A 22,575-nucleotide genomic window follows, 5' to 3' on the forward strand; every position below is an offset into this window, starting at 1 on the left:
TAGTATGTACTTGATATGGAAGCAGCAGGAAAGACCTGTGAGCATAGATAAGCATATAAAAAGGCCATATATGAAGATGCAGAAGAGATGGAAATTCAGGCAGACAAATTCACAAGATGGAGACTGATGTAACTGATTAGGAAACTATAGTTTTTGGGCTTCCTTTTTCATTGAAGAGTTTGTTAAATGTTTTTACTGTATACGATGGGTTTGTCATAATTATAAAACTTTTGTACAACAGTATTTGCATAGCTTGTCTACTGAATTAGCAAGACTAGAAATAAAAATTCATAATGGTTTGGATTAAATGCCTATTTATTACAAGAAAAATGTTTGTGATATTACATTTCTACATTTAGGGACTTAGTCATTTGCCTTAAGTATAAAAAAATATCCTCTGGTAAAATAGAATGGAATATATAATTTAGGCTGAAGGCCGAGTGCTGGGACCTATGAGGTCATTGGGCACTAAAAGGAAAACTGAAAGAAAGGTTACAAAGGTGTAAAAGGAGGAAAACCTCGCAGTTGCACGATGAAATAATTGTTAAAAGAGGGTGGAAAGTAAGATATTAGAGAGATAATATGAACAGAGGTACAGTAAAAGAAATGAAAGGGGTTGCAACCATGGGTCAAAGGGACGCTGCAAAGAACCTTAAGTAATGCCTACAGTGCATTGCGCAAGGTACACTGACAGCACTATCTCCCGAGGGTGCTTTGGTAAAATGAGTTACCAGTTAAAAAGGCAGAACAAAATTACTTTAATGCATGATTTTGTAAAGTTACTATTGGTTTCTTTATTCTAGTCTTATATATTCGCTATACATACAATGAGAAGTTTTACTGAATTACTTATGGGAGGTTTTACAACAGGTCACAACAGATGTGGCTTTTGGCAGCATCATTTTATTTAATTTCTATACAAGTATAGATCCATCATTTTTCTGCAATTGTTATTCTTGCACTTTTTGTGGTGGCGTATTCTGAAAAACCTCCAGCACAAATGATGTTGTTGACATCATTATCAGCTATTTTAACATTGAATTATTTCTGAAACTTTACTTCCCATGTTGGCTGAAATTCTCATTCACTAGGTCATAAGGGCTATTCTTTAAATAGCCAAAGATAAAACAAGTGTGACCAGTTTGAAGATGATGTGCTCTTCTTGGTTTGAGGTTGCAATCCAGTGATGTGTTTAATCAGTATTATTTTTGGTGATAAGTTTCAGTATTCCATAAAGTCTACCATTTATTTTCAAGTGCTGGGTTATTGGAGACATTAAAATCAACCGACAGTGATGGCTACATTTAACCTGGTCATAGTACGTACATTTAGTTGCAGCCTTGGCCGTTCTAGACATATCCATCACTCCAAGTGCCCATCTGAGTAAGGATTCAATATATTTCAGTGTTAATTTATTGTATTCTTGTCATAACACATTTACTTTTTCATTTTTACAGTGCCTATAATACTCATGGAAAGTTTTTCTAGCAATATACCAAACTAATTGAGCTGGATAAACAAAGAACTTAGCTATAATAATGTTACTTTTATTTTATTCACTTTTAAAAATCTAATTTGGTTAATATAAATATATCTTACCATTAGGGTACATAGTGGTAGAAACTTTAGATATCAAATAAGCTTAATAGCACCAGAATGTAATAAATGGCAGACTGGTTTGTATCGCACCAAATGCTGGCTGTCCTTTTCTAAATCAATTTCTTCATCTCTGCAAAAATAGAGGTAAAAATTTTATTTAATGATTTAGTACCTTGAATAGAAAAATTCTCCAGAAATATAAGGCATAGGTATTATTGATTACTAAGTAGTCTGCTGGTGGGTTACAAATTACTCATGCATTCTTTACCTTATATCAAAATGTATTCGGGAAAACAGTAAGCACAAAATCATAACTTCACACTATCATCTAGTTTTACAAACATCTACCACCATTTAAAATTAGAACTACCAGTTATTTAGTTAATAATTGTAACAACACTTCCTCTACCACTAGAATTTCCTCTGAATTATATACCATCTATCCAAAGTTATGCATACCTCCATGAAGGCCATCAACAAAACACATTAGAGAATATAAAACAAAGCCCTGGATTAGAAAATCTATCCAGATGGATGCAAATCTTTCTCTAGTGTTGGATACACTGCAATATCTTCTACTGAAACATGCCAATTTTCATTACATAATAATGTACCTGTTTCCACAACAGTTATTTACAATATTGTCAGCAGTTAAGATTATCAAAAACATACCAGAACAGAAATTTGTAATTTTCAGTGACTAGAAGTGTTTTTTTTCAAAACCCTTCAAAATCATTGTCCCAAAAACCCACAAGTTTAACAAATTAAATTTTCATTTTATATATCTTATGAAGCAAGTAAAAATAATGCAGTATACTGGGTCCCTGCACACATATGCATCGAAGGAAAGGATGATGCAATCACTATGACCAGCAACTTGTTATGTTCTCTAAAACTCACTAACTTGATTAAATGGCAAGAATAGCAGAAGAATAAATTTAATAATAACAAATTACATCAGATAACAATGGCTGGACTGCTGTGTTCTTTATTTCAAAAAGAATCCTACACTGAGGTAATGTTACCCCGTCTCTGGAGTGATCACACTCTATCTAGGTCAGGGGTATTTGATGAATAACCCACACAACCCAACCTGCTGAATGCCGAGAATACAATTCAAAACATACAATCAAACATTAGTTATTATCCAGCTTCTAACCAAAGAACATGGAGAATCTGAAACAAACCCTAAACAATACCAGTTTCCAAAAATTAAATTTTTATGGAGTTCCAATGTACATAGTACAAAAGATCTATACCTATTTAAGACAAAACGCTTCTGACTAGCTATATCCCTACAAGAATCAAGAATGTTAACTCAGTGGTCTGATAAACCAGTTCAATAATATGTATGACAAATTTCTAATTTGCATTTTTCATAGCTAACAAACCTAAAGACTTAATGTGAGGATAAATCTTCTAGCGCCAGCTGGAAACTGGTAAAAAACATGAAATTGTATGACAGGGTATTGGTAGCAATGGGGTTCGGCCAATCGGATGAGACAGAGGGTATCAACCAACCGTGAACAAATATACGTATAATTGATGATAGCTACTTGATCACAAATACCGTATATACTTTTGGTAGGCTAGGCTGCTGTGATGAAGTTTTTGAAAGGCACATTTTGCTTGCTGAAGTGTTATAAATCTTGGTTGCTTTGTATTTAATATAAAATTATTATACAGCAAACATGAATAACAGTCATTTCTTTGAATTAAACAAAATTTTAAAAATTAGCCAGGTTATGGTAGGATTTTTTGAGGTAGCATAGCTTATGCTAGCTTAGTCACTTTTCATTTTCCAAACTTCAATAAAAGTGTCCATAAAGTCCCAGCACCATTACAAGTATTTATTGCTCAGAAACCATATAACATAAGAGTAATGCAGTTTTTTGTAGAATGTTTTAATTCCCCAAGTTTACATTCAGAGCACTTCATTCTACAAAAAAACTGCATAACTCTTATATTATATGATTTCTGAGCAATAAATACTTGTAATGGTAATGGGTCTTTATGGACACCCTGTATTAGCTTCCATCTTCGATGTAATATTGAGAAGAGGTGAGTCACAGCAACAAGGGAGGTAAAAGGGAGTCAAGGCGTGGCCACCGAGAGTACAAGGCCATTTCACCCTCTGGCCGCGTCGTCCTAAGTAGGCTGACCTGGCTATCAAACACTGGGACGGGCTGGTGACATTGTAATTCTGTGAGGAACTCATTACCTGAAGTTTTTATGCATTCTTACATACATACATACATACATTGACTTTACATTAACTATTGACCACCAAATCCAAAATATCTCTATAAAATTTGCTGTATCATTGTAATTAGGCAATTTTTTCTCTTTTCCAATATTTCGCATTGCTTGAATAATATATTCATTAAAAATTTTTAGGACTAAATTCACGTTTTGTTTTTCAAATGTAGATAGCCGCAATGCTTTTATTGTTAACTTATGAGATTGTCTTAACAATAATTCTGACTCTACTAAATATAAATCCTCTAATGATTTCCAGGGAGCAAAGGATACATTTGGTTCGCTACAAATTTCGCTGATTGGAAATTTTGGAAATACCATTGTTTTGGATTCACCTTTGAGACCCAACCAGTTATTTCTGATACACTTCAGTATGTGTACACTATCAAACAAGAAAAACAAAGGTCTGCATTTTGCAGCTGGATGGGGTTGCAAAATGCGACATCGCTTTTCCATTTATCCTATTATTACAGCACCTATCATGAAAGCATATGCAGTGGTTGCTGCTTCATTGCTGTTAAATGCAGATCCTATTACAGCACCTCCCTTATAATAAAAAAAAAAGCTTTAAATGTATCTCGTCAATCATTAATTTTACTGTTTTGTCTGTGGGTTGTAATGATTTTGATTTTTGCCTGATATACGAAAGAAAATGACCATCATACTGCTCTGTTTCTGGACTAAGTTGCTTAGATATAAAAACCCGCCTGATCGTTGACATACTGGGTAAAATTAACCATCTTCTATCCCTAAAGAATCTGTAAGCTCGAGATGAAATGTTGCATAGCAAAGATGAAGAAACCAAAAGATCTGTGGAATACTGAATGCTCTTTTGAGTCATCAAGTTTAGTTGCTCAAAGATAAATTTCAAAGTCATTGAATGCTTCAATGGTTGGTCTATTATGGTGATTAGAAAAGTTAAAATTAATTGAATAATAGCAACTGGGTTTATGAAAGAGCTATATTGTCTGTCATACTTTCTAATTTCTTGTAACATGACTTCGATGGTATTTGTATCTTGCACATGAGAAGGAATGATATAGTCATGCAACTCACGTACGGGCACATTGTCGATATACGCCTGGACAGATTTATCAGGATGTATTAGTACAGACATCATCATATTGGGAGAAGGTGAAAGCGATATGTGACTGATCAAGAGATAAGGTTCTTTATGAATTAAATCCCAGTACTCTTCCAGCTTAAGTTTCCTCGAAAGTTCTTGCAAATCTCTAAATCCAATTTGCGTTTCGTATGCCTTTGCATCTGATATACTACTTTCAATTGCTACTTTGACTGCGGTTTCTTCTATTTTTTGTCTTTTAGAATCGGGTGACTCTCTTCGATGTTCAGTTAGGTTCAAATATTGAGGATAGTTTGGGAACACTGTGGGAACAGCACTTTCTTTAATATATGGAGGCTTTAATTTTGCAGTTATTTTCCTCCCAGTTTTTTCATCCACAATAGAAGTTTCCCTCACAATATCATCGGGAAGAAAATGCATACCCGATGATTCTCCGTAGGACGAAAATGTTCTCTCTTGATGTTTCTTAGCCATTTCTCTTTAACTTGTTCATTTTCAGGACACCTGAAGATATTAAATTTTGGTCCGTTGTTGTAATTACCCTTACATTTAGGTACGCAGCACTAGTAAGGCATCTTCTTCCAGGAGCAAGCACGTGTGGTATTGTACACAAAACTTCTATCAGCCTTTTTCTTCTTTAAATATTATTTTTCAAATTCAATAATTGTTCGTCCACATAAACCCATATAGAGCCACTTAAAATGCACCAGCACTTGAATGTATTTTCCTAAATTTCACTTTAGAATTTGACTCCAAGCAGCGTGACCTCACTCGACCAGTAACCCAGAAGGACTACTTATCTTAGCCCAGGTCAGCCTACATACGAAACGTATTAGGGATTTAAATGCCCGGGTGAAAAGGCCTTCTACTCTCGGTGGCCACGGTCAAGGTGGGAATATCCACAGGGATTGTTGATCTACATATATATATATATATATATATATAATATATATTATATATATATATATATATATATATCTATATATATAGATATATATATATATATATATATATATATATTATATATATATATATATCTCAATAAGGTGGCAAACATATGAGGCGTGTAGTGCAAAAGTGGTCTAACTCTCAAAAATGGCGGATTGGAGTTATAAGCGGGAACGTGTTGTTCTTAGATTAAAAAAAACCTTGTATTGATGTAGAAAAAGGCAACGGTGCAGACTAACTTAGATCAGGAGTGAAAGTGTTCTAACCCAGGAGGGTGCTGTGGCCAATGAGAGCTAAGTATTATACCGTGCACCTCAGGCTGCTTTCTCATGGACTTTAAACCATAGTAGACAATTGTTTTTAATTTTCTTTTTTGCTCTCTTTTTCTCTATTTTTATGTTTCTCAATTTTCTGTTTAAAATTTCTTTTGTTTCTGATTTTCTCTCAATTTTCATTTTTCTCTCTTTCTCCCTGATTTTCTCTTTTAATGTTTCATTTTTGATTTTTCTCTTTCTCCTGATCTGAGTCTGGGGATGTCGACGATGTCCTAGGTAAGTGTGGAAGTAGTAATGATGTAGTAATGTAAGCAATATTTTTTAAGGCTCAACAATAAGAATATATTTTTCTATTTTAAAAATTTGTATAAAATCAGAATTACACACAGCAACATAATTTCTTTTTACAGAATTCTTCTTATTCCATACAATCTTTAAAAATGAATCTCAAACCATGACTTTCAGGAGAAAAACTATAGGGGGGAGGGATGGATTAAAAAATTCGACAAAAAAAAAAAAAAAAAAAAAAAAAAAAAAAAAAAAAAAAAAAAAAAAAAAAGGGAGGTAAATAAAAATTTGACTTGGGGAAAAAAAAAAAAAAAAAAAAAAAAAAAAAAAAAGAAAAAATCAATGACATGATAGATATAGCCTAAATATTCAATTTGATGTAGAATAGTAATACATTGCACCACTTTATTTGGTAGTAACCCATAATTAACTTTGACTGCTAATTACTTGAAACTAACATTGGGCAGGTTGGCCCACATTCACGCTACATGCACAGTTACTGTATTCAGTAGTACTAATCGGTAATTAATTTTGACCGCTAATTACTCAAAACAAACATCGGGCAGGTTACAGCACTTCTGCACTACATGCCTTATATATATATATATATTCTATATATATATATATATCATATATATATATATATATTATTAATATATAGACATACAGGCAGTCCCTTGGGTTACGTCGGTGTCGGCTTACGACGTTCTGAGGTTACGACGCTTGTCAATAGACGTTATTTCCAGGGTTACGACGCCTACAACGCTCATCTGGGAGATGAAATATGACACCAAAAATGCAAAATAATCAATATTTGAAGGTTTTTTTTGATGAAAAATGCCATAAGAATGCAGTTTACATAGTTTTCAATGCACCCAAAGCATTAAAAGTAAGGTTTTCTTAGGATTTTTGACGATGTTCCGGCTTACGACGTGTCTCAAGAACGGAACCCCCGTTGTAACCCGGGGACTGCCTGTATATACCTACTTATATCTATATATATATATATACGTATATATATATATATATATATATATATCTATATATATATATATATATAATATATATATTCTATATATATATATATATACACAGTGGACCCCGTATTCGCGGATTTCTCTCGGGAACGTTTCCCCGCATTATTCGCGGAAGATTCACACATTTGCAGTATTTTTCTATGAGAAATATCCACAAATTCCTGGTTTTTTTAATCAGTTTCATCATAAAATGCACTTTTTGTGATAAAACTATTAAAAAAACCAAGTATGAAAGTTTTAGTGGTTTTTCTTGAGTTTTAACTAACAAAATAGACTGTTTTTAGCATTTTTATAGGGGTTCCAAACATGCACGGATTCTAACTATTCACTGGGGGATCTGGCGTACGCATCCCCCGTGAATACGGGGAACCACTGTATGTGTGTGTGTGTGTATATGTATATATATATATATATATATATATACAGGGTATATGTATACTATATAAAAATCTAATAACAACGATTATCCCAATAGTAATGACAAAATTCTCATAAGCCATACAAGGAACAAAAGAAATACACTTACCTTCCTTCACCACTGTCATCTTCAATGACAACAGCTGGACATTCTTCCTTAACTTTTAAAAACACAAAGGAGTCAAGATTTGGCTTCACTGCCATTTTTCCTGGGTCAAAGTTTCGTAAATTTTCAGGAACATGCTGCAAAACCACATTTTGGAAGTGAGATTCTAAATTTGCAGCATACCTAGAAAAGTAAAACAGAATGTATAGTGCTTCTGACAAAGGAAGGAAAATCTACATTTAACATTTTATAAATTCAAACCTTATTTTGGTGGTCAATAATATGAGTGAATTTTAAGTTAGCAATGAATGAATTAATGATCATGAGTTACATAACATCATAAATGCACTGGTTAGTGAAGCAGATATCAATTAAAAAGTAAACTCTGATATCTGAATATACATTACCAGAATCTAATCAAAAAAATTTCTGACCATAAAAATAGAAATTTCTTATGAGGCAGCCGGCGACAGCATCAAAAATGTCTGAAGCACCAAAAATGTGATAGCTGGCACTAACGCTTGGAAAACACCTGAGGAGGCGCCGGTGCTAACACCTGGTTAATGCCCAAGGAGATGCTGGCACTAACAGTGTCTGAAGTGCCAAAATTGTGGCAGCTGGTGCTAACACCCAGTTAACACCTGAGGAGACACTGGCACTTATGCCAAAAGCATCTGAAGTGCCATAGATGTGGTAGCTGCTTCTAAACACACAGTTAAAGCCTAAGGGGATGCTGGTGCTAATGGCAAAAGCATCTGAAGAGCTGTTGTGGTGGGCAACACCCAATGAGATGCTGGTGTTTGGGCGGAGCTTGGTGGTAATGCCGAAAGCATCTGAAGTGCCAATGACAAAAAATACATGGCTGTGAAACAAACTGCTTTGCTACTAAAACAGTAGCAGTCAAAAGATGCAAGTTCAAAGCCTGCCATAAAGGAGATGTAGTGTGGCACAGCAACAAAGGGAACAGTGTAGAATGAGAAGATCGATTAGGCTTGTATGCCCAATTCCTGATGTGCAAATAAACCTCCTGCATGTTGGACTAATAATGTGGAAACGAACTGGCAGGGCCAAATGTCTGGGAGACTGAGAAGGACAATGAGAGTCTGGTGCCAAAACACGGCTATCAATGAGCCATTTAACCACCTCAGGAAATTGCTAGCAAAGAAATTAATCAGTCTCTGCAAAGCTGACTACACCACCTACACTTCTTCAGACCAGTCCAATTAGAAGCCACATACTCATCAGAGGGAAACTGTGAATAATGAGGGTGGTAGCAGCAGAAATTCCTGCTCTCTGAGATAAAGGGAGTTTTAAACTTCTCTACTATCTTGTGCTCTGATGCCAAAAAATCATCTGTACAGGAAACAAGCTTCCTGTCCATTCTCACTATCCTGGAAGGTAAAACCGAAACTGCTCAATGAGCCGACATAAAAAACCTTGAGCAGGGGAAGATAATCCAGTCTGTTCTACTACTGAAACAGTAGCCATCCAAGTAGAAAGATCTATTAGTCTAACAGGCAAATACACCCATTGATGACAACTGGGAAGCAGCTCACGGCATTCGCCCAAACGCGGTTCAAGAAAGAGCCTAGAATATTCAGGAGGAGATCGATGCAATAAAGAAGAAGATCGACACTGGAAACGCAAAAACTGAGAATGGAAACTACAGTGTGGCATCTGCGCCTTATGTATCGCCAATGGTGAACACAAGACAGAATGAGGAGAATGATACAAGCTCCTACTATTGGATCTGTGAATGCCTGAGAAAGGAAGGAGAATGTGGATAATAAATGCACTCATACACCTGATAGCAGCTATTCCCACAAACCTCTTCATGTCAGACAAATGATGTGAAAACAAACTGGCATAACCAGACTGCCTGGGAGACCAAGAAGAACACGTACACCTGGTTCTAGGCAAAGGCCCGAAACCAGGCAAAAGCCAGGAGGTAGGCGAGCGCCTCTGAGAGAACACCAAATCATCTTGCAAAGAAGTACTTTCAGAATATCTCAGATAGGGATCACTAACACAGCCTCTAGCAAGACCTATATGAGACAGAATCAAATGTCAAGTGAGTGCACTTATCTACCTCCTTCATATGTGAGCTTGCTTGATTTTGCTACAGCAAACGAGAGCCAACCTGTGTGTGACACACTCCAGGTTGGTGAGAGGAAGATCACAATGGGCATAAACTGCATCCACTCCTAGACATACACCTCTTCCTTATGCGTCCAACATTGTAAGAAACATCACAGGACATGGCTGAAGTATGGTTAACAGGGAGGGAGGTTGTTGCCACTTCCTCTGCCACAAAGGGGGAACCTGAAAAAGACGATTGATGGACTGGTAAAGCAGCAAGTACATCGTCTTCTAACTTGCTGAACCTCATATCCTGAATACAGGGACCTTTGTGAGGAGACAAAATAAATTAAAGGAGAGGCATACTAGGAAAACAGGGAGAGCTGTTATCTGACAGATCGTGAAATGATGAGAAAGTCTTACTCTTAACCAATTTCCTGTCCTAGTATTAAAAGAATCTTTTTCTGTCCTTTCCCATTTTTATCTGCCCCTCTCATCTGCATATACTTTAAATAAACATTCATCTTACAAAACTAAACTCTGATCACAGCAATCTTTAAAAGAATAATCTTGTTCCATCATTTAACACATACACCTTGACCATCACAATCTGAAGAGTACACTTGGGCATACACCTAACCTTAAAGACCTGAAACAATTCGTCTTAAATATCTTTGGATGACATCCTATATAATGACTAAAACCAAGATAAGCCAAACCTCAAAATCAGAAAATGATGTATGTAATTGTTATCAATATGTACATCATAAACAACACTCAGTATGTCCTCACAGGCGGACAACAGAGAAAAAAATGAATGGTAAACAACATATGCCTGAATAAACCGAAGGGGATGGGTCAATAAACGGTTCAAAGTAAATGATCCCATTAATTTTTTAGTTTTCAGACTCACTCGTCCTCTTACCTGATGCAGAAATTATTAGAGGCAAGATTAATTTTTAAAAAATTAATTAATGACTTACTCTTTGGCATACTGTAGCTCACTGGCAGACAGTAGCGAAGACTCTTCATCTGTTGTTTTCTCTTTCTCTAATAAATAATGAGCAAATTTTTCTATTTTTTCAATGCGAATCCGAAGATAACTGCTTATCATGTAACGTATACGATCAATCTGCAAAAGAAGTTCTTATTGTTCACTATGAAAATTTATGGTTTTCTTAATCTTCTCAAATAAAGTGATCATAAAAGTTATAAAATAAAAAAAGCAGATGCATAAATTTTTTCATGACATATGAGAACATGTAATATAAACATTTAATTCTTTTGCAAAGAGTATTCATAATGTTATTTTCACATTTTCATATAATGTAATAAAAATGATAAAGAAATAAAGAACAAATAATTAGCTATAAATTTTTTTTTTCAAAGCAAAACACATGCATTTACTAAATATGTAAAACAGGAGTATGAAGGAATAACTACCTAAAGGGCAAGGACTCTACACACAGGTGAAAACAAACCCTCCCTTATGAGAGAACTAACCTGCATTCCTAAAATATGCATGCCAGGCATAAAGTATTAGCCTAAGTTTTATTACGAGTTGTAAAGCCTTAGGAATAAAATCAAAGTTTGAGTCTGCTTTGTGGCAAGAAAATCAACAACACTGGCTATTGGACAAAATTCTACAGACTTACAATTTGCCAGGCATTACAAAGACAGAAATTTCTGTATTCATGAAACAACTGATAAAACTATACCATGACAAAGCTAGAATATCAGAATACTAACTCTATTTGAAAAGACAATATCCAGAAGAATAATAAGACTTATATTTGACATAAAAGGAGGGTCCTAATGAACGTCTTGATAATGTTAACTCCAAAAAATAATCAGTGAACTCCAACTCCACAAAATCCCAAGACACTGCAAAGGGTAGGGTATTCAGATGGATAGGGTATCTGGCAGATCAAGGTGATGGAGAAACAACCTCCCAGAGACTTAGCATAAAGCTAATGCTGAAAATCATGCAATATCTGGTTTGAGATATTGCAAAAATGGTAAGAAATCTGGTGTAAGTAGCAATATTACAAGAAATGAGTGAAAGGTCTCATGCTTCTAACCAAGTCTTTTAATATCACCAGTATTTATATTGCACACTCATTCATATGGAACAAGTAAAAGGTCATTAATTTACTAAGAAAGCTTTTTACGAATGGAATGTCTTAATGTAAAAATAAAAGACACAGACATATAAGAAGACACAAAGTAAAACCACACAGAAACACTACTATATAAAATATGAACTATACAGAAGTACCCACTCAGCAGGCTGGGAAACAAGAAAGAAAATTAAAGTAGAACGTACTAGACCCTCTAGTTAACATAAATATACATATGAGACACTATTCAGAAGATTACTCCATAGTTTTAAAGCAAAGATACTTTAAAGACCTCTGATTCTGGGGACTTTGATAATGTACTAGCAGATACTCTTCAAAGCATTTCTTTAAAGGACTTATTCTCATACTTTATACATGTTGTGGGATATAAATGAAAAATCACCAAAAAATGGGATGTAAATGAAAAATCACAAAACATTTAGTTAAAACTGTAAGTGTTTTGCACTCTGTATTTGCGGATTTGGTCATCTGGGTTATTCATCAACACCTGTGGGTCAAGGGAGTGTGATCACTTCAAAGGCAGAATAATATTACTCTATATACTGTATGTGTTCTTTATGACAATGGGACATTGAAATCCATCAGTTGGTTCCATTCTATTCCACAACTCCCACAATTTACCAAACAGAATAGGTTTTAGAGATAATAATCTCTGATGGGAACGGGTATGCTAGATCTGCACAGTAATTGCAGCTTTGGGTGCCTTATCATCACCCTCATTCCTTTTAATGATTGAATGTGTAGGGATCCAACACATGCAAAACCACTGAGAGCAATTATGTCTAGAGGATTAAGACCATGAGGGACCCCTGGTATTCAGACAGAATACAGTACGGTCCCCAATTATGCAAGAATTTGGTCGAGCCACGGTCTCGCAGAATTGGAAATTCGCAGATTTTGAAACACATACCTTATGGGAAAATTCCATTGGGGTCAAGGCAAATGGCAACTTACCCAGTCAAACTTTTTTACACTACCCATTTTCATTACTTTTTAAGTGCTATACTGTAATTTTTTCTAATATGAAATTGTTCTTATGGATAAATAAAACATTAAAAAGGTTTTAATAACTTGAATAAGTTTAAAATTACACACAGGATGGTTTAAACTCCCACACGTAAACAATGCCACCACTGGGTGCAAGTTTACTGTAAGATACGTACAGTTATTTCCTTTAAAAAACCTTTTGGATGGAATTTCCTCTACCTATCCTCTGCCAAAAAACCTTCAAACTCCTCTATCTCATCCTCCGTGAAGAGTTCTCCTACTGAAGGGAGGCTTTGTGAATCATTTGAGGTTTCAGGGACTAGAGGATCATGCGTGTCTTCACTCCCGTTAGGCCTAACAAACTTGGTTACGAGAGCCTGTCTCGGTTTCTTTGTCTGGCACGTTCACTATGTAATCATTTTCATATAAATTTATTCTACGATAAGAAAGAACTGATGAAAATTCAAAATTTGATATGAAATTACAATTTCTTAAAAAGAAATTATAAAAACTCAAAATTCAACATGAAACGAGTTTCTTGAAAAGTTTAGATTTAACGACTCTCTCTCTCTCTCAACATATCTGCTTCTCAGTTAATCACTTTTACTAGTCATTTTAATCAAAACCTATTTCAACATTAGAAAAAAATAAATGATCAAATGCCAAAAGTTAGTAAAAAAAAAATTAACCTTGAAAAAAATTCTTACTTCATGTTCAGCAATGACGAATTTCAAATTGTCGACTGCTGCCAAAATGGAAGTTGCTCCTTCCTTTGTCTTTACCTTAAGGGCAAGCTTTTTAGCTTCGAGAAAATAAGTCTTCCTCTTCAGCTTCTAGCAGATGCATACATGATGCAGATGATCAGAATACACTTTGCAGATCTGAATAATACGGCAATGATGATGATACCGATCATTCATACACACTGCACTATGTTGTCACAAATGGAAAAAAAAAAAGTGTGAGGCGGAGCCTTCCATCTTAGCTAATGGATGAACGGAAGCCTTCAGAATATACTTCGCAGATCTGAATAATACCTATGGCGATGATGAAGATACTGATCATTCAGAATATACTCCACAGATCTGAATAATAAGTATGACAATGGTGATGATACTGATCATTCATACACACTGCGCTATGACGTTACAAATGCGTGAGGCAGAGCCTTCTGTCTTAGCTAGTGGCTGAGCAAGAAATCTTTCTCTCACATTTCCCCTTGGAGGAATAATAGTTTTTTTCCTCCAAGTATTCCCCCCACCCCTTCTCTCAGATACCAGCGAACTCCCCACCTAAAATACTTGAAAAGACCATAGATTTTATACATTTTGCGGCGTGTGACTCGCAGACTTTGAACGACTTCGCAGATACAGAAAATCTATTTTTGAACTAGCAACCGCATAAAAGGGGAATCGCATAATTCGAACACCCATAAATCAGGACCGGACTGTACTTGGAGAGAAAAAGAAAGAAAAAAAAATAATGACCAATTTGAAGCGTGTCATTAATACCTTCATTATTCAATATGGTACACAGAATAAATATATATATATATATATATATATATATATATATATATATATATATATATATATATATATATATATATATATATGTAATAAATAAAGGTATAAGCCACGAATGAAAAATAAACAACGGAGTTTCTGCAAGATCTTTCGACAAAACGTCCTTTACTCAGTTGCGTTAAGAGATATTTTCTTTGTATATGTATGTTTAATATGTTTTGTGAATAAGTTTTTGTTTACCAAAGATCTGATTGTGGTCAGCTGTTGCCCTGTATAATCCTTTAATTCTCTTGTCCTTAGGTCTGAGAAGTTGGACTTAATCTTTTTGTTCTTAAATTGTACCCATGTTTATGCTTGTTTGGAAAGGTTACTCATTCTCCAGGTGTGTTGGATTCTAGGTACTAATCTCCTTATAACCCCTATCTGTCAGTTTATACGACCTTTCCTATACCCTCAATTTCTCATATAAGTCAGTTTGCCTGCTGAGTAAAGGATGGTCAGTCGAAAGATCTTGCAGAAACTCTGTTGTTTATTATTCCTTCGTGGCTCATACCTTTATTTATGGATTTATCATGTTCAAAACTTTCGTGATTCAGTTACACACACACATATATATGTATATATATAATATATATATATATATATATATATATATTATATATACACACACACACACTTACAAAAAACAAACACTTTTTTAATTACTGTACCTTGATATCTTAAGTGTCAAAACCATCATATTAAAGAGTACATTATAAACTTACAGCAAGTCAACCACTCTTGACCTATATACTTTATTACAGTCAAAGTGCTACAAGTCTAAGAATTGTTTTTAGTGAAAATGTATTTCAATAAACACAGTACCTCCATCTTGTGAATAGCTACTCTGAAATCATGCTTTTTGCATCTCTTGAGGTTTTCTGTCATCTGCTTGATCTGATCCAGCATGCACTCCACATATTCACTCTGATGCCGTTCTAGTGTTGGCGACATCTTTTCTGTTATCCATGCCTGCAATTTGATTATGTTTTGTAATAACAGTATGATTATCTGAAACTGTAAATGAAACTGCACGAGAGAGATAATTCTACACTGGATAGTATACACAAAAACAAAACATAACTAAACCAGGCTACAATCACAAGGGCCTGATGTAAGAAGTTTACTTCTTATATGATTCATGAGATCTGTAAATTTTTGTCAGCACAATGTTGAGCTATGCTCTAAAGTTAATCTCAAGAAGAATTCACCAAAAATGGCCATATAAATTTTTGCTTATTTATATTATGGTATGAAGTTTGATAAGAATGCTGCAGTTTATACCAAATTACAATATTATATTAGGACAAGTACTAAATAAAGTCAACATAATACTGTATCCTTGATTAGACTAGTCTAGGATGTATCCCCTGAAATATCATTCGGGAAAAATGTTTTTTGCCTCATCAACCATGGTAAAAAAAAAAAAAAAAAAAATACACAATATAAGTTATGCATTTAAAAAATAGACTACACTTTCCTTCTGGTGAAAAATCAATTTGTTATAGTACTAACCTAATGCATTTTATTCTGACTAAGTAATGTTTACTTAAAGATGTACTGGCCTTGGAGGCTCAGCTATATACAAACTAGGCCTTTGTCTTTTTCCTGGAATTACATGGTGAGGCTCTGGCATAATGACACTAATAGGTAATTATAACATGAAAAACTTTTTAATCAATTTGTATTTTTCATATCTAACAAACCTGAGGTCTTAACAAGAGGATAATATTCTTGCACCAGCTGGAAACCAGTTAAAAACAATCAAAGATTGTAAAGCAAGAAATCTGTGGAATCTGGCAACTCATATATAGTATACGAGGTGGAAGCTGGTTACCGACCAGGCATAGAAACCCGTGATGCAACTTTCTCCTAACCCAAGAAAAGAGAGAGGCATGGCTAGAGGTGGGCAGTAAACATTAACACCTCAGGTTTGTTAGCTATGAAAAATACAAATGGATTAAAAATTTGACATTTGCTCATACGAGGAATAAACCTTCGGTCTTAACAATAGGATAGACTTATATCTGGAGGGAGGTACAAGTACCCTAAACCAGCTGGGAGTTTAACCCATCTGACCACCCTTCCTAGAAGAACGAGTTCTAAAGAAGGGGGTCCAAGCCTGTGAGAGAATAGACAATTGGATATCTAAAAACTCAGCCGTCTGGGTTCAAACACAATGATACCTATTCCGGGTAGATTACAGTTCAGTTGACCGGACCGTGTAACACCATTTTGCCCGTCCGTAATCCCTCCGCCAAGGTAAGTAGTTCTCGCAGATGACCCGCAGCCTACCAAACCCGACCCAGCCGACCAAACCCGAACCCAACCCACAGGACCGAACCCGAACATGCATCAACATGAAAGCCGATTCTCTTCGATATTTTTAATCTTGCCCAACTAATCTTTAGGACCTCCAATTTAATTTACAGTATTCTATATTTTCACCCATGCCCAACTGAACTGTAAGAGCTCCATTTTTTTCCTTCGTTATTCTATTTTTTTTCCCATGCTTGCAGGAGTTCCATTTTTTTTTCATTATTCGATATTTCTTTCCTTGCCCAACTCATCTGTATGACCTACATTTTTTTACATTCTTCGATACATATTTTCCAGGTAGCCTACTAGTTATCCGCTAGGATAACTAGTACATGGAACGGACCATGCCCGACCATTCCTCGACCCTTCAGTCTGTTCCTGCTTCTCAGCCAGTTCAGTGCTTCGTCATAGCTACCATGTCTTCTTCTGCCGAGAATTTGTCGTGTTCCGCACACGTGGCGTTCGCTGCCGCCGTTCCCGTCACGCTGGAAGACATATACATTTTGTGTCAAGACGAACGATCCCTAGTTAGTTATTTAATGAAAACAAATTCCCCTTGTTCAGTCATCTCGGAAAACAACCGTCCCGCCAAGAAAGAAAAAAAAAAATCCTCTACCCAGAAGATTTGAACGACTCGGAATTCTCTTATTAAGTTCTATATTTCTGGACGACTAGCAACATCTCCAAGGTAAGGTTATCAATGTAAATGCACGTTATTCTAATTATTTTGCCAAAATTAAGCACGCCATTGTTATTTCCGCTTTGCTGAAGTCAGGCACGCTCAACACATCCGAACATTCACGTTCGCTAGAAGTCCACGTGTTCGAACGCAGTCCATGTGTTCGAGCAAACAACGTGGCCTTGACTTTAACCAATGTATTCTCGGAAATATTCATTTTGTTTAGTTATCAGTAAGGATATACGGGTGCCAGCCATATTTATGGACAAGTTATATTGGTTAGATATTTATAATTGTTAACTTACTACACAGGGGGGTCCAGGGGGGCGAAGCCCCCCGGCCAGGTAAGGACATGCAGACTTAGTTTGGTTAGGTCGGTTCCTTTGGTTAGGTAGCAATCACTGTTAATATACTATACTGGGGGGTCCAGGGGGGCGAAGCCCCCCGGCCAGGTAAGGACGTGGAGACTAACTATGGTTAAGGTTGGTTCCTTTGGTTAGGTAGCAATCATTAATTATACTATGACTGGGGTCCAAGGGGGGGGAAGCCCCCCGGCCAGGTAAGGGCACGCGGCCTAAGTTTGGTTAGGTTGGTTCGTTTGGTTACGATCACCGGAGCTCCTACAGTTTAGTTGGAACAGGAGCTCCTACAGTTTAGTTGGAACGGGAGCTCATACAGTTTAGTTGGCCACTGGTTTTTTTTGCTTGGGTTTCGTGATTTTTAGTGTTCATTGCCGTCGTTTGGTTAGCCTAACACAACGGGGGACGGGACCTCCTACATTTTTGTTGGTACGTGAGCTCCTACAGTTTACTTGGCAACGGGTTTCGTCTGCTAGGGTTTTGTTGTTTTTCGTGTTCATTGTCGTCATCTGGGTTTCCCCCCACCCAAAAACCCCGGTTTCCCAATGGCTCCCCCCTTACCGTTTTCATTTACTCGCATGTACTCCCCCACCCAAAAACCCCGGTTCCCAAAAGGGTCCCCCATTATCGTTTTTATAGGTTTCGGGGTTTTTAAACCGGGCGCCAAAACAAAGCGTCCGCCATCTTGTTTGTATTGCTCCGCCGATTCCATAGCAGACGAAACCCGTGGTCAAACTGAACTGTAAGCGCTCCGCCAGATTCATTGCATTCCAGGAAGATAAAGAAAAACTGCCCGTTCAAGCAAGAAACCATGTAAGCCACAAGGGGTTTGTCACCACTCCTCGCTCCCCCTCCTAGAGAGAGAAGCACTTGCTACTGAACAGCAGATTTGTATGGGGTAAAACCCCGCATGGCCTGCATCAAGCCAACGACGATCAATGCATGCCACCCTCCGAAAAAGTACATTAGCCTACCCAAAAACCCCACCCCGGTTTCCAATGGCTCCCCCCTTACCGTTTTCATTTACTCGCATGTACTCCCCACCCAAAAACCCCGGTTCCCAAAAGGGTCCCCCATTATCGTTTTATATAGGTTTCGGGGTTTTTGGGGTTTTAAACCGGGCGCCAAAACAAAACAAAGCGTCCGCCATCTTGTTTGTATTGCTCCGCCGATTCCATAGCAGACGAAACCCGTGTCGATTATTGTAACACCAATTTTGGCCCGGTCCGTAATCCCTCCGCCAAGGTAAGTAGTTCTCGCAGATGACCCGCAGCCTACCAAACCCGACCCCAGCCGACCAAACCCGAACCCAACCCACAGGACCGAACCCGAACATGCATCAACATGAAAGCCGATTCTCTTCGATATTTTTAATCTTGCCCAACTAATCTTTTTAGTGTTCATTGCCGTCGTTTGGTTAGCCTAACACAACGGGGGACGGGACCTCCTACATTTTTGTTGGTACGTGAGCTCCTACAGTTTACTTGGCAACGGGTTTCGTCTGCTATAGGGTTTTGTTGTTTTTTTCGTGTTCATTGTCGTCATCTGGGTTTCCCCCCACCCAAAAACCCCGGTTCCCAATGGCTTCCCCCTTACCGTTTTCATTTACTCGCATGTACTCCCCCCACCCAAAAACCCCAGTTCCCAAAAGGGTCCCCCATTATCGGTTTTTATAGGTTTCTGGGGTTTTTAAAACGGGCGCCAAAAAAAGATCCGCCATCTTGTTTTGTTATTGCTCCGCCGATTCCATAGCAGACGAAACCCGCTGGTAAACACCATTTTGCCCGGTCCGTAAAACCCTCCGCCAAGGTAAGTAGTTCTCGAGATGGACCCGCGCCTACCCAAACCCGACCCCAGCTCCTTACAGTTTTACCTTTGGCAACGGGGTTTCGTTCGCTAGGGGTTTGGTTGTTTTTGTGTTCATTGTCGTCCATCTGGGTTTCACCCCCCCACCCAAAAACCCCGGTTTCCCAATGGCTCCCCCCTTACCGTTTCATTTACTCGCATGTTACTCCCCCACCCAAAAACCCCGGTTCCCAAAAGGGTCCCCCATTATCGTTTTTTTTATAGGTTTTGGGGTTTTTAAACCGGGCGCCAAAACAAAGCGTCCGCCATCTTGTTGTATTGCCCTCCGCCGATTCCATAGCAGACGAAAACCCGTTGTAAACACCATTTTGCCCGGTCCGTAATCCCTCCGCCAAGGTAAGTAGTTCTCGCAGATGACCCGCAGCCTACCAAACCCGACCCCAGCTCCTACAGTTTACTTGGCAAACGGGTTTGTTTCGTCTGCTAGGGTTTTGTTGTTTTTCGTGTTCATTGTCGTCATCTGGGGTTTCCCCCCACCAAAAACCCAAAACCCCGGTTTCCCAAATGGCTCCCCCCTTACCGTTTTCATTTACTCGCATGTACTCCCCCACCCAAAAACCCCGGTTCCCAAAAGGGTCCCCCATTATCGTTTTTATAGGTTTCGGGGTTTTTAAACCGGGCGCCAAAACAAAGCGTCCGCCATCTTGTTTGTATTGCTCCGCCGATTCCATAGCAGACGAAACCCGTGGTCAACTGAACTGTAAGCGCTCCGCCAGATTCATTGCATTCCAGGAAGATACCTAAAGAAAACTGCCTGTTCAAGCAAGAAACCATGTAAGCCACAAGGGTTTGTCACCACTCCTCACTCCCCCTCCTAGAGAGGAGAGGAGCACTTGCTACTGAACAGCAGATTTGTATAGGGTAAAACACCGCATGGCCTGCATCAAGCCAACGACGATCAATGCATGCCACCCTCCGAAAAAGTACATTAGCCTACCTAGCTAGGTAGGTATCTAGCTTCAGTCATACCTCTTCTAACTTCTGAAGGACCTCAGCAGCCGTCATAGTTTCGCCTTCTTCATCAGATCCTTCAATAATATCCTCAGAGTCATCCATCTTCAGCAATGTTTACCTAAAACACGCAAATAGAAATGCACAGGAACAGCACCACCACGTCCCCGATGTCAACAAACTTTCGCGCGTTTTTCGAGGTTTTCACCGAGAGCGCGTTTTACTCAACACAAACACAAACGCGACCGTGAAATAAACATTTCATAAACGAAGGTGTCCCTAATGAATCTAGTATTTGAAGCCTTGGTCTCTGATTTCTCCATCAGATAGTTATTATTATTACTATTGTGTCATAACCATAAAAATCCACAATGATAAAGTAAAGTATGCTACTATGTAAATTAAGGTTACATGTGGGCTTACTGACATATTTTTTTTATTATGATTATTATTATTATTCAGAAGATGAACCTTATTCATTTAGAACAAGCCAAGAAGGGTCATCGACTTGCAATTCAAGCTTCCAAAGAATGTGGTGTTCCTTTGAAAGAACGGAAGGTAACAGGATATACAGAAAGAGGAGATCACTTATTAGAAAAGAAAAAAATTTAACAAATTGATGATATAAATATGTAAACGTATTTATCAAACTGACATTCTTTAAATTTATGAACAAATGAATGACATAATTGCAGAACAATTTCATTTGTTATTTGTCATAAGGCACTGTTTTTTTCCATAATCTGTCTAGTTCTTTCCTTCAGGTAATAATTTCCAAACTCACAGAAGAAAGGAACTTTGAAAGACGATATGTAGATGCCATCAGGAAGATTATAACGAAAATGGTAATAAAATATAACATTGTATGTATAACTGAATCACGAAAGTTAGGAACGTGATAAATCCATAAATAAAGATATATGCCACGAAGGAAAAATAAACGAAGGAGTAACTGCGAGACCTTTCGACGTTTCCACATCCTTTACTAAGCAGAACTGACATACATGAGGGAAAAGACCGTATAACTGACAGATAGGGATTATAAAGAGATTGGTACCTAGAATCCGACACACCTGGAAGATGAGTAACCTTCCCAAACAAGCATAAACAATGGGTGCACTTAAAAGTTAAGATAACCATCTCAGATACAAGGACAAGACAATTAAAGAATTAACATTGTATCAATGTTAAACTAACTAGAATATGACATTCACCAAACCAAAGAGAAAAGAGAAGTAACCTTCATATTCATATTATGCTGCCATGGATTAAATCCTTACGTGCAAACTAACGTTTATATTTATGGAAAATTTTCTGTTCGCCGTGACTTGGCTTATAATCAAATCTCATTTCGAGTCGAGATACTGTGTGACGACTAATGGAAAATCACAATTTAAGAATCAATAAAGCCAATGACAAAATTGTATAAGTTGTAGGGTAAAGCAATGAATCTAACGAGTTCTCACAAATAGAACTGTAACTAAAAGAAAACTACTATGGGTTTCACAGACAGTGCAAGCACGTTTTTTTGGCAATAACTCTGTAGCAAACACTCGTATCAGTACGAGATTTGGCTATAGTGTATTACACCCACTGCCGTAATTTATAAGAGTATC

The 22,575-nt window shown here is 37.2% G+C and overlaps 1 protein-coding gene across 1 annotated transcript; it reads right to left on the reverse strand.

The window, feature by feature from the left end:
- Positions 1-297: 297 nt before the first annotated feature.
- LOC135222668 (DNA replication complex GINS protein SLD5-like) lies at positions 298-21,171 on the reverse strand. Its single transcript, XM_064260815.1, has 6 exons — positions 20,978-21,171; positions 15,611-15,757; positions 11,076-11,224; positions 8,017-8,196; positions 1,600-1,729; positions 298-1,379 (listed from the first exon to the last, which is right to left on the reverse strand). The coding sequence occupies exons 1-5, from the start codon at positions 21,062-21,064 to the stop codon at positions 1,633-1,635; spliced, it is 660 nt and encodes a 219-aa protein (XP_064116885.1). The 5' UTR covers positions 21,065-21,171; the 3' UTR covers positions 298-1,379; positions 1,600-1,632.
- Between the last annotated feature and the right edge of the window lie 1,404 nt (positions 21,172-22,575).

The sequence above is a fragment of the Macrobrachium nipponense genome, chromosome 8 (assembly GCF_015104395.2).
Source record: "Macrobrachium nipponense isolate FS-2020 chromosome 8, ASM1510439v2, whole genome shotgun sequence".
NCBI lineage: Eukaryota > Metazoa > Arthropoda > Malacostraca > Decapoda > Palaemonidae > Macrobrachium > Macrobrachium nipponense.